At 42.4% G+C, this 11,993-nt stretch overlaps 1 protein-coding gene across 1 annotated transcript; it reads right to left on the bottom strand.

Moving 5' to 3' along the window:
* Nucleotides 1-217: 217 nt before the first annotated feature.
* GBGT1 (globoside alpha-1,3-N-acetylgalactosaminyltransferase 1 (FORS blood group)) lies at nucleotides 218-10,608 on the bottom strand. The gene is given in 10 exon segments (XM_037398981.1): nucleotides 218-3,717; nucleotides 3,720-4,003; nucleotides 4,430-4,480; nucleotides 4,482-4,553; nucleotides 6,643-6,678; nucleotides 6,779-6,829; nucleotides 8,139-8,201; nucleotides 9,293-9,395; nucleotides 9,993-10,063; nucleotides 10,152-10,608. Coding segments are annotated over 8 exon segments (1,017 nt in total). The 5' UTR covers nucleotides 9,355-9,395; nucleotides 9,993-10,063; nucleotides 10,152-10,608; the 3' UTR covers nucleotides 218-3,319.
* Between the last annotated feature and the right edge of the window lie 1,385 nt (nucleotides 10,609-11,993).

Here is an 11,993-nt window from a genome sequence, read left to right as displayed (position 1 = left end):
ACCAGCCAGGACAAGAAAAGAAAAAGCCTGTCAGATGGGTTCTTAAATTAGATAGACAATGAATGATGAGTCTGTTCCAGCCGAGCAGAAAGGAAGGGATGGAAGGAACAAGGGGCCCTTGGGAAGGCAACAAGCTACTGATCTGAGGCTTAGTTAAGGACAAACAGGGGCCTGAGTCAGAAATACCTTGAAAGCATCATCAGATCCTCAGGCAGCATAAATCGGCTGATGATTTATTTACATGTGGTGATTCACTTTTCATGCAGTACTGCGTGCGTGTTTCCACATCCAAATTCCTTTGGCACAAGGACAGGCAAGACAGTGTTGTCCCCTGTGGCGAATGGAGGAAGACCTCACATGCAAGAGTGTCGCTCTGATGCCTTGTTACCCTGTGCCTCAGTTTCCCCACTGAGCAATGGATGTTGGTGGGGAATTCAGATCAGAAAGTAGGTCCTTGTGAAGCTCCCACACTGCCCACAAGCCTCAGGCTGCACACTCCAAATGAGAAAGCTTGCTGCTGGTGTTGGGGGAAGGGGATTAATCAGCAGGAGATGACAACAAAAGCCCAGGCTTTCGTTAATTAGAGGAGGGCACGAGCTGATTCAGGGAGCATCTCCCACACTGCACTGGGGAGTGTGTTTCTGGAGACACAGGGAGTTTCTAGGTACTGCTTCAAATCACAGCCCTGTCAAGCAGAACTGTGTCACGTAACATGTGACACAAGACCTTCCCCTGGGGAGAAGCCGCAGGCCTGCCAGGAAGATAAATATGTTTCACACTGCACAAATCAGGCCATTACTGTGTCAATCACAGGGTCACGGGGTCCTGGATTTGGCCAAAAGGTGGCTCGGAAGCAGAGCTGGAGAGCAAGTCTATTATAAAAGTATTTCAGAACAGGAACCCCAGAAACACAGACTGCCCTCGGTCACACATCATTTGTGCTGGAGAACGTCGTCTCATAGTGGATTTAGTATAGGCTATGAGTATCCACATGGGAATTCATGTAATTTAGTATGGCAGAATGAAGCCCAATGCCTACAAACACAGACCAATTTAGAGCAGAATTAAGGCACAAAGGCAATTAGCCATTGGCACAGCTGATCTATGGATATGTGGCTGCTACATCACTCCATGTTTTTATTGGATCTGAATGCTTTTCTAAGAGATCTAGCCCAGTCCAGCCATGTATTGTGAGCTTGATACTGATATCGGGAGATAGAATTATCTGGCTTGTCCTGTGCAGCTCTGACTAGGCAGTTCCTTCTGGCTTGTAAAAGAATCCATATGCATATATATAGCAGCTAGCATAATGAGACCCTAGTTTCAGTCATGGCTTTTGGACACTTAACTGCTTTCCAAATAAGAAATATACAGTATTATTCCTGGGTTTGGAGGGAATACATCTTTTGGGAAATATTTAGATAAGGATCTTTCTTCACCCTTTTGGCTTAGATGAGGCGCCCGGTTACCAGACAGACATCTTCACAGGGGATTCAGTTCTGGTTTAGTTATGCAGTGGGGTGTCTTCCTGCAGCACCACATTACTAAGAACATGGAGAAAATATAATAGGGTAGACCTTTTGCTGGATAAAGCATGAATCAACAGATCCAACTGCCACTAGGGGTTTTGGGCTGAAGGTATTCTGTGTACCTTATTTATATTATGGGTACTGTGAAAGCTTTTCTAATTAGTTGTCTGGAAGACGAAATGCCTACAATGACACTGGCAAGTGCCATTTTCAGCCAGCTCACACAGGACTGAAATGGCTCGTTAAGTCATCTGCAATCAGTGATGGGGCCCTAAAGCTCTGAATACTTGATACACTGCCATACAGCAATTTCCTCATGTGAAAAGAAGCAAGAACAGTCAGGCACCTCTTCCCCCTTTTCTCTCTCTCTGCCAAATAAGCCTTTTTTTCTTTTCAACTGTTCCCTTAGAAACAGTCAGCTTAGCCCTTTCACCCCTGCTTCTCCTTTCCACGTTGTACAGCACCACTGTCCTCTGCTGCTCCTGTGGTCTCTCTCCCTGCTCACGTTAAATGAGCATGGCACAGACTTGCAAAGCCCTGTGGTAGCACGCCTCAGGAGGTAATGGAGAAGATTTTATGGCAGACATGCTGCAGCAAGGGAGGTGACACACGAACCTCCATGCTGTGACCTCAGTTGACAATTATGCAGTCCTCGTTGGCAAGCCATGGCTGTTCTCCTGTGTTTGAAACCCCCCCTCCCCATTCACCCGAGTGAGCTGTCAGGCTTTAAAGGATGTAAAATGCCTGGTTCAGCTTCTCATCACATTCATGCAAAGAAAACGTTAACCCCAGCCTACTTCCAGCTCTACACTGAACTCACAGTTTCACTAGAGCATTTCATTATAAAATTAAATCATCCTGTTTGTTGGAAATGCATCAGCTCTTACTGTCAGTTCCAGCAGCTTCTAGCCAATTTATTTTACAGAGCTTAGAAAAGTTGGAAAGGATTGAAGCAATGGATGGGAACATGAACCTCTCAATACCAGATTTTCTGTGTTGGAAAAGATTACTTGATCTACAGAGACATGTATCAGGGAAAAGGTTCAGAGCACATCTGTGATTGAAATAAACCCAAAAAAGTTCAGGCTAGGTCTAAGCTGTGCCAGTTCTGTCTAAACTTGGGTCTCCAAAACACAGATTGGAATTTGGAAGATAACTGCTGTATGAATTCACACTATTTGTCCTGTCAGACCAGAATTCTTACTGGCAATGGCTTGCACCAGCTCCCTGCTAGGAAGGTCCAAGAAATCCTGCTGCACACTGATCAGGGATAACTTACTCTGGGCACAAGTTTCCTCCTGATCCTGATAAAGGGTATGAGTTTAAGTCACAATGCACAAAAATTTATTGCCCTGCGAAGTCCATTTTTTTTTGTTAAGTGAAAAAGTCTTTACTAAAACTCTAGGTCATCTTCACAGGAATGTCAAATACCGTTTTCATCTTGCTAGGCCTCAGGAAAATGCTCAGGCAAAAGCATCTGCAGCCTTGCTATAAGGACAGCCTCGCATTTGATAACTGGCCTTTTGCATGGCTTTTTGCGGGCTGCAGCCTTAAGTGGGATGCTTGTATTTACAAAGATTAGGAATCTAGAAACCTTTTCATTCTCACCTCCACTTTGGCTGCTGCTTCCAAAATGCATTAAGACTCCTGTTGTCCACAGAAACTACCCACAGGTTCCTTGCTCAGTTTGTTCACACTGGGAACAAAAATTGATGGTGGGGCATGTTCTGTGGAAGCTAATATTCAGTGGGTTTGATTGTGTGGAGGACGTCTCTGCAGGGATCAGATGGTCAAGCTCGTATCTCTTTGTAGTTCTTATCCACTGTGGAAAAACGTATGAGGTGAATTTCAGGGGGTTTTGGTTTCCTGTCATCCCATAAATACTCTGGAGAAAGCACCTTGGAGGGTTTGTGGGAGATGAAGTGCCTATTGAGATGACTTTCTTCCTGCCAGGCTGCCATGATCCCATTGGCTTTGTCCGTCAGGATGGTCATGTGGCAAGTCTTGGTGAGCTCATAGACTTGCTGGACCAGCCCTCCAAACACAGCTCCTCCATAGTAGAAGTCCCCTTCTCCATCAGGGATGTAGCCTGCTGAAGATCTCCTCCTCTCATAAGGGAACTGGCTTCGAGGGACATTGAAATAACCAGGGTGTATGGCTGCCACTGTATCACCCAGGGTTTCAGGCCCCAGGCGTTGTACAACACCATATCAATGTCCAGGCAGAAGAGGTAGTCCAACTCCTGGTGGCTCATCTCAGCTATGTGCTTGTTTATGGCCTCCATCCTGCGCATGGAGATCTCTTGCCAGCTGGGGTATTTCTTGATGGGGACAATGACAAGCCTTCGTCCAGGTTGCAGCTGGACATTGGGAATTGTCTTGGGGTTGTCAGTGAAGATATAATAGTTCACCCGATAGCCTTTCATGAAATGCTTCTCTGCTGACTCCAAGAAGTGGCCCACAAACCTTGTGTATCTGTGCAGACACAACACACGAACAGCACAGCAGGGACAAGGGGGTGTGTGGTGGGTTATGAAGGGTACTTTAATGGAAGAAAAGGGATGAAGAATGTTGACTAGCTATTGCTGCAAGGATCCATACGCTGCACATGCAATAGGTAAAGTATAGTGGAAGACAAGGAACAAGTGGATTATCCCTCTGTTGACCAACGAAAGAACATGCTAGTTCTTTGAAAATACTGCCCATGCTTCAGGTACCTTAGGTGTTGAGTCTGTTACCTTGCAGGTATTTATGACTATGGACACAATACATGGGCATAAAAGTTTACTACAGATCGGGGCAGACTTCAGAACTCTGCTAAGGGCAAAAAAAGCCAAAATGATCTTTCCACGGTGGAAGTATATCAACCCAAGAACTGTGCCCACTGAGCGGTTCACTTACTTTCCAGTGGTGAAGGCTGTCTCCCCTATGGTGAGATTCAGTGGCCTGTAGGATCTCAGAATTGAAGGTTCCTTCCCAGACAATGGGGGCCAGCCATGGTGTGACTGTCAGCACATCCTGACGCCTGAAGGAAAAGAAAGGGAGCGTTAATGAAGTGTAACTGTTCCTTTTTGTTTCAAGGCCAGTAAATGGGAAAGAAACACTAAAAAGGCAGCTAGAAGAAGAGTGTGTGTATCAGCATTAACTCACTATGGATAGTATTATCTTCAGAATTTTTTCCCTTGCCCTCTTGTTTACAGTTACAAAGCACGGACGTTTCAGTTCCTGGGATGAAAGTAAGCACTGTTTAACAAATTGGCAAAAACCCGAGGATCTACTAAAATCTCACTTACGCTCATAGGCCTTTTCTGCTGAGGAGTCTAATGACCACTGAACTCACAGAATGAGAAGCTATGCATATTTGCTATCAGTCTGGTGCAGATTGCTACATACAGATTAAAATACAAGTAATAAAATGAAAATCTTTACTATAAAAATATACACCATTGCTGTGTTATTAAAACACAGCTTGTGGCATGACAGTTTATTTTTCCAGTATTTATATATAGCTGTAACACATTCAGATATAATTTAAAATTCTGTATGTGAGCCAGCATGCAAATGTGTAACAAAGTTATAGCAAATCCTCAATCTCCTGTGTGGGTAGTGGAAATATTGAATATACATGCAGTAGAGTCTGATTATGCCCTATTACAGCTATGCAATGCTATTTCAAATTTCTTTTTTGTTTTCAGGGTTTCTTTCTTACCTTTCTAAAACAAGATGCCATTTATGATGTGTAATTTTCCCTAGCCTGCTCACATTCGCCCCAGACCATGATCTGTAGCCCTTTGCTAATGAAATTTGTCACACGCAGCACATGGTCACATTTGGAGGCTGAGGCAGTCTCCCATCTGACACGCTCCCAAGCAATAATAGCACAAGAACCAAACCAAGGGACCTGTGGGGAGCAGTTTGATAGCTGAGGCAGCAGTATGCTTTCAACCCAGATCTAATACTGTCAGTCTGAGTGGATACAAGAATAACAATTTCACTCCCTCCTATGATAATGCTTATGATTAAAAGATTAAATTATACAGGAAGAAGAATTTGGTTTGTTGGAAATGCACTAACTGAACTGTTCTCTTTCTGGGTTAATTATCCCTTTCTGTATGAGGGGGGAGAGAGAAAGAAAGAAAAGGAAATCTGCAAGTTTGCTCCTCTAAGTAGGGCACTTTTTCATTTCATTTTTAAGGGCTGTACTGGGTTTCCCAATGACTCATTTCCATGGTATGCATCCTCACAGTGTGTGCTAGTGAACTCCCTTCAGAGGACATAGAGCACTAAAAGCTACAAGATTCTCTCCTCATTTAGTCCAGTATATGCTAGCTGATTTCGCACATTAATTTATTCCAATATGGAAGAGAGAAATATTCAGGCCTAGCACAGCCTGTTGAAATAGCGGGGGTTGGGGCGGGAAGATATGTACCAACAGGGTGGGTTTATTAACATGCAAAAGAATGACAGCTGTTGAAGGTGAACTGCTAGAGATAAGAGCCAGGTATTAGGAGCTGGCCCAAAGGAGACTGCTGACAAACATGAGCTGGCAAGGAGTGTTTGCCTAAGTCACTTCTTTGCTGCTGCTGCCTGAAAGCTTCCATGTCTGTTTAAACTCACTGGTTTGACGGCTTCTCACAGGGACTTGGCTGTGTGAATACCCGCAATTTGTTCCAGCCTAAGATCCAGCAGGTTAGCTGAAATCATTGCTGAAGGTCACACAAGGCACCTGCTTGATTTTGCCCTGAAATGGACTCAAAGCTCTGCCACAGCTGGTAACAGCTACAACACCGTTCCAGAAGGTATTTCTCACTGTCTTCCAGCTCTTCATCTCTCTCATCTCCAAAAGAGTTCCTGGCAGCAACCATGTAGACAGGCTGCGTGTGTGTGCTAATGTATTAATTAGGAATTTACAGGAGGTATGTTAACAAGTATACAGTGACTAAACTCAATCTTAGAGTGGCATAGACAGCTGTAGACATACCCATATGGTTAGGCTTCTCATGGAACAAGGTACTGTTCAGGGTGTACCAGGACTTTGAAACTGTGAGTGCCGCAGAGCACTCAAACCAAAAGTCAGCAGAAACAAATGACAAAGATCAAACAAATAAACTTACTCTGGAGCCAGCACTCTTGGCTGCTGATAAAATAACCTGTAAAAAGGAAGAAATATCCACTGAATAATACATGAATATGTCCAGAACAGAGGAACAGCAGCTTAAAGGTCAAGAAATACAAAAAGCTGGTACTTACTGTGGGAAAAGTTGGATTAACTTTTCTTCTGTATATTGAAGTTTCATGGAGCTGCATGATGGGGTGGGAAAAGAAAGGGATTGTAATGCTTTTCCTAAAATACAAACCAGGTTCAGCTTCAGGACCTGCTGCTGTACTGACAGCCATCCAAGTCCTCACTCCAGTTGCTGTGCACACTGCTCTGCCTGGTAGAGAGAGTTAGACAGTGCCTGTACGCACCTTCAAGGGCTGTCAGGCGAGTAACAGTTTTGAAACAGAGCACACAACAGAAGAAGGACAGAGAGATGCTGGCAGCTGTCAGAGTCTGTGGGTAAATCAGAATTTAGGGGTCAAAATCCAGGGAAGCACATGCTTGTTGGGGGACTGTCAGTACTGGTCATCTATGTGCTCCCTTCCCTGCATAACTGAACTACCTGAAATATATCATGCTTGAAACAGCATTCAGAGAAATAAGCATCTTACTGGGCACAATGGTTTTTAATGGCTTGAAATAATCAGAAATGCCTCTGTTTCTATTTGCATTTTTTATTTTGTTTTGTTTTTACAAGATCAGTAGGTCATGACAAAGGATGGGAAAAGCTGTGGCTTGTCATGTTATAACTATGGTCCAATGTGGCAGTGAAGTCACTTAGGCCATGTACCCTGCCCTTCCACAGCGTAAATTCTCTTTCACGCAGCTTCAAGACAGCTTTTGGGACCCATACTAAGTCACTTAACTGTACGTTAGTTTGCATCACGCAGTGAAGCTGACCCCTTAACCTGTAAGGTTTCTGGAGAAGCGGCTACCCTTTCATTGGTTCAGAGCAGGCTTCTTGTCCGCCACTTGAGTGCTGCCATGACACAAATACATGCATGAAGTGAGTGGAGAGCACAGATCACAGAGTGAAGAAAAGAAACATGATTAGGGGACTAGGCGGGTGTTCCTGATGCTGTCAGAACTCCTTATGTGAATATTCATTTCACCTCTCTGACTGGCATTTCTCCATCTAGCGAGCTGGGATACTTAATCCGCATCTCAAAGCACAGTGGGATCCTGTGTGTACATGTGCACATGTGTGATTACACCCTGATAAAAAAGCCAATGTTCACCTGTTGGTCCTGGTGTCTGTGACTCACAACAAACAAAGCCTCACTCATGCTGTACAAATACAGAGCTGTCCTGAAGGGCAAGCAGACTAAAGCAGAAAAGGTTACATCATTATCCTTTTAAGAGAGTGACTAATTATAGATTCATAAAATGTGGAATTGTTTCCACAATAAAATGGTGACTACTTGTTAATAACCATTTATACTGTCAGTGAAGTACAGCTCCTATAATAATGATTTATGTTATTCATGACATACAAAATGGGATACTTACAAGATTTCAGGGCAAGGCAGATAATATGGGAGGTAGTGCACTTTTCTATTCCAAGCCATAACCCTGTGATAGCAAAGAAACATTTTAAGATAGGTAATCTTGAAAGATATCTTCCTAGGATTTTCCAAGATGTTCTGAGAATCCAGCACAGATTTTGACAAGTAACTCTGGCTAACTGTGTCTACTTCACTAATTAGCATAGGATCCAGTGTATTCATGTTTTAACGTAATATACTGCTGCTAAGGCATAAATGGGAAGCTCAGGTCAAAACGAGTCCAGAAGCATCCAGCTTGTAACATCAGGTCCAAAGTATTATTATTTACATCAAGTGGTCTGCAAAATGTAGGGCTACGCATTTTTGAAAAGCATACACAAATGGAAACACATAAGGCAATGCCCAAAACGCATAAATATGCAATATATTGACACTTCCAGGAACTTTAAATGTTTGTCCTTTAATTTACATAGCAGACAAATCGGCTGCATAGGCTTTTTCTCCCTTCAGTTTTGATCACAATCTATATACATTTTTCTATACAATCACTTAACTACCACTGAAATGCAACTACCCACAATGTGAAATAAGAGTAAACTGCAACATCAGAAATACAGTATAATTAACAATAATTTAGTAATAAATAATTTAATAGTTAATAGAAATGCCCGATCTCAGATTCCTTTCAAACAAAGTTTGAGTTTGCTCGAGAATCTGTAAGGCATACTCTGTAGCCAGTGATACTCAAAGCCACAAACATTCTTGGTGTTTGAAAGTTACAATGTTTGATAGCTCCAAAGCTATCTCTAGTTACATTGGAGTAATTTTGGACTTTTGAAGAGACAGATAATCATCTCTTTTAAGGGCTGAATTGAAATGCAACTGGAATATTCTGTACTTGAGCATTTGTTTGTGAGTCAGATATGGTGCTAGCAGCCTAATTCAGACACAATGGTCTTTTTTTCTGTCTCCCTTCAGAGGCTTCTCCCTCTACTAGTGTTACTTTATCTATTATATGAATTACTGTTCTTTCTTACAGCTCTAACAGGGGCTTTCCATTAAATGCACCACATATTTTTCTGCTGCTATGCTTTTTACCACAGTAGAGATATAGACGGGATGTTTTAAATATGACCAAGCTTGTCAGCAAATGCTTACCAGATAAACACGGTAACAACAAGCATACAGACAAAAGATCCCACCACTTTCCTGGAAATCATGTCTTCAGAAGGGTTACTTCTTACTCCCAGCAGCTTTCAATCTGCAAAGAACAAAAAAAGCAAGGGAAATTGTCTATAAATATCTCACTGTGAGAGAAATCGATTATTTTATCATAAGACCATGAGGCTCTCCAAGCAGTTTCATTTTAATTCAGTCTTTCTGAAATCAGGAACACAGAAAGAACCAGCAGACTGTAGAAGCCAGTGCACTCAGTCACTGAGGCAGTTCCTGTAAGCCGTTTGAGAAACCTGGTTTCAGTGAGATCTAATCACGGTTATAAGTGCATGGGGAGCCCTCCTGATTTGAATCTATTTTCTGTTGATCCCATTTAGTCATCTAAAGCATGCACCCTTTGCAATTTAATAAATTTACCAAAACCAATCACATCAGGTGATACGTAGAGCTAATACAGTTAAAACTTTAGCTGATATACTCCAACTTTCACAGAAGAATAACTGCCAGGGACAGGTTCCTCCAAAGGTGCATGTAGGAGGAAGGTAAAATGAGGTTCCATACAAGCAAAGAAATCTTACGTGACAATAACGATGCGTATTGGGTAACGATATTTCTCTGTAAGTCAAAGAAATTGCTTCCTTTTTAACAGCCATAAAAATTAACTTCCTTTAGTCCAACTTACCTTAAAAGCTCAAATTAATCCTCTTTCTGTTCACAGGGAAGTAAAGGTTCCCACAGTGTCAACCAGGGGCCCTGTGACGAACACAAAAAGCCTTTGCATGTGGCCTCCAAAGGGGCTTGTTACAGGCATATTAATTGTTCTAGGCTAGTTCATTATTACCTCCAGTAAATACAGAACTACAGTACTGCAGATAAGTCTCTTGTGTGTGCAAGCTCACTTCCGCCTCCCCAGCATCCTCTGCAGCCACATCAAGCGTTCTTCCGCAAGGCAAGGTTTCCAGGCTGCTGCTGTAGGGACTGTAATGCAGTATTGCATTAGAGCACGGTGCTTCCTAGCATGTGACTGGAGCCGGGGGGGAGGGAAAAAAAAGAAAGAAAAAAAAAAGGGACTGTTTGTCAATCTCCTATTTATAGACAGTCAGATAGTGGGAGGAACTGGTACAGGGTGCTTGTTTGGAGGAGGCTGAATTAAGCATCACAGAGATCTTTTCTGTCTTGGCCCTTGGTAAGGCATATACAACAGTGCCAATAGAGCTGAAAAGTCAGTAACAATTTTTCCACTTGAATTTCTTTGGTTATAAAAAGATAAGTAGCAAAAAGTTCTTTAATTTGCTTTATTATGCCATACAGAAATGCTCTCTGGTGCTTCTTCCTCACTCTCCTGTCAACCAATCTAATCAGCTTTTACCAAGAAGCATCACAAAATCCCACTGTATAAAAAAATATGAATCTTAAGGCTTTCCACCATTTAAAGCCTTCATGGATTCCATGCTGAACAGTTCTAGATTCTTGCCTAAAAATGCTGCAAATCCACAAATGTAGAAGGATTTACAACCAGGCTTTCCTCTCTAGCTGCCATTCTGTGCTTTGACCAGTTTTGTCTAACTCCTGTGCTTGTTCTGTAATGACAGCTGCCACACCGATGCCAGGATTTTTCAGTGCCATGTATCGGACCTTTTGCTTGACACCTCTGGCACAAGCAAAATGGACAAGTGTGCAGAGGGGTGTTCAAACAGTTGTTTTTCAATAATTTGAGAGCTGGCTACACAGAGGGTAGGCAGGCAACCTAGGCCAGTGCTTTATTGCCCTTTGCATCAGGAGGCTTCCTAATTTCCAGCCATGATCTCACTTGCTGCAGTTTAGGTCTCTGCCTTTTATGACCGTGATCATGCACCTGGGGACTCCCTTTACATATCTGTAGGCTATGATGTGTCCTTCCCTCTTCTACTCTGGTCCTTCTAATCAGGTCCATGACATATAAAACCTTGTATGTGACTTTATAGAATTATTCTCCATTTTCAGACTCTTTGTTTCTCTAAAACATCAAGCCTTGATTGAATTCTGTTTTCCGTGGCACTTGCAACCCTCTCTGCTTGATATCACTTTCCAATTTCATAAACATCCTTTTGAAATTTTCCCCCAAAGCATAAATGAAAACATAAGACAGTACCACTTTGCAAATAGTCTCCTGGGGATTCTAATTTTCAGCACCTGACCATCCTCACGCACTTACTGCCACAGCATTCAGAAGACTGATAGCACAGAACTTGGCTGATGGGGATGGACAGATAATGAACAGCTAGAAGAAAGGACAATAAAAGTTATCCTCAAATTGAATAGTAAAATTAACACAGAATAAAAAAAAGACATGGGAGTTCTGGTTGTTTTAGTGCAGTTTCAGCTGTTGTAATAGGCATAGTGTACTTTCATGTGTCTTTTTGGAGTAAACATCTAATCCCTCAGGAAAAGTAATACACATATTTTGAAGTATTGCATCATTAGGAGCACAGCTGATGCTTTCCAACTTTGCATCAGTTTCTGTGTTACAAATCTGCATGAATACTGGAGCCAGATGAGTTCAGAACATCTCCTTGCATCTAAAACCATCTCACTGACATTTACCATATTTGTCCTCAACTGATTTACAACCCTAGGGTTCACAATGAATGCAAACAAAAATGAAATAGATGTGGTTGCAGTTAACGACAGAATCTCCTAACAA

Source organism: Falco rusticolus, chromosome 9 (assembly GCF_015220075.1).
Source record: "Falco rusticolus isolate bFalRus1 chromosome 9, bFalRus1.pri, whole genome shotgun sequence".
Taxonomy (NCBI): Eukaryota; Metazoa; Chordata; class Aves; order Falconiformes; family Falconidae; genus Falco; species Falco rusticolus.
The sequence above is the reverse complement of the archived record's forward strand: the minus strand, read 5'-3'. Positions and strand labels throughout refer to the sequence as shown.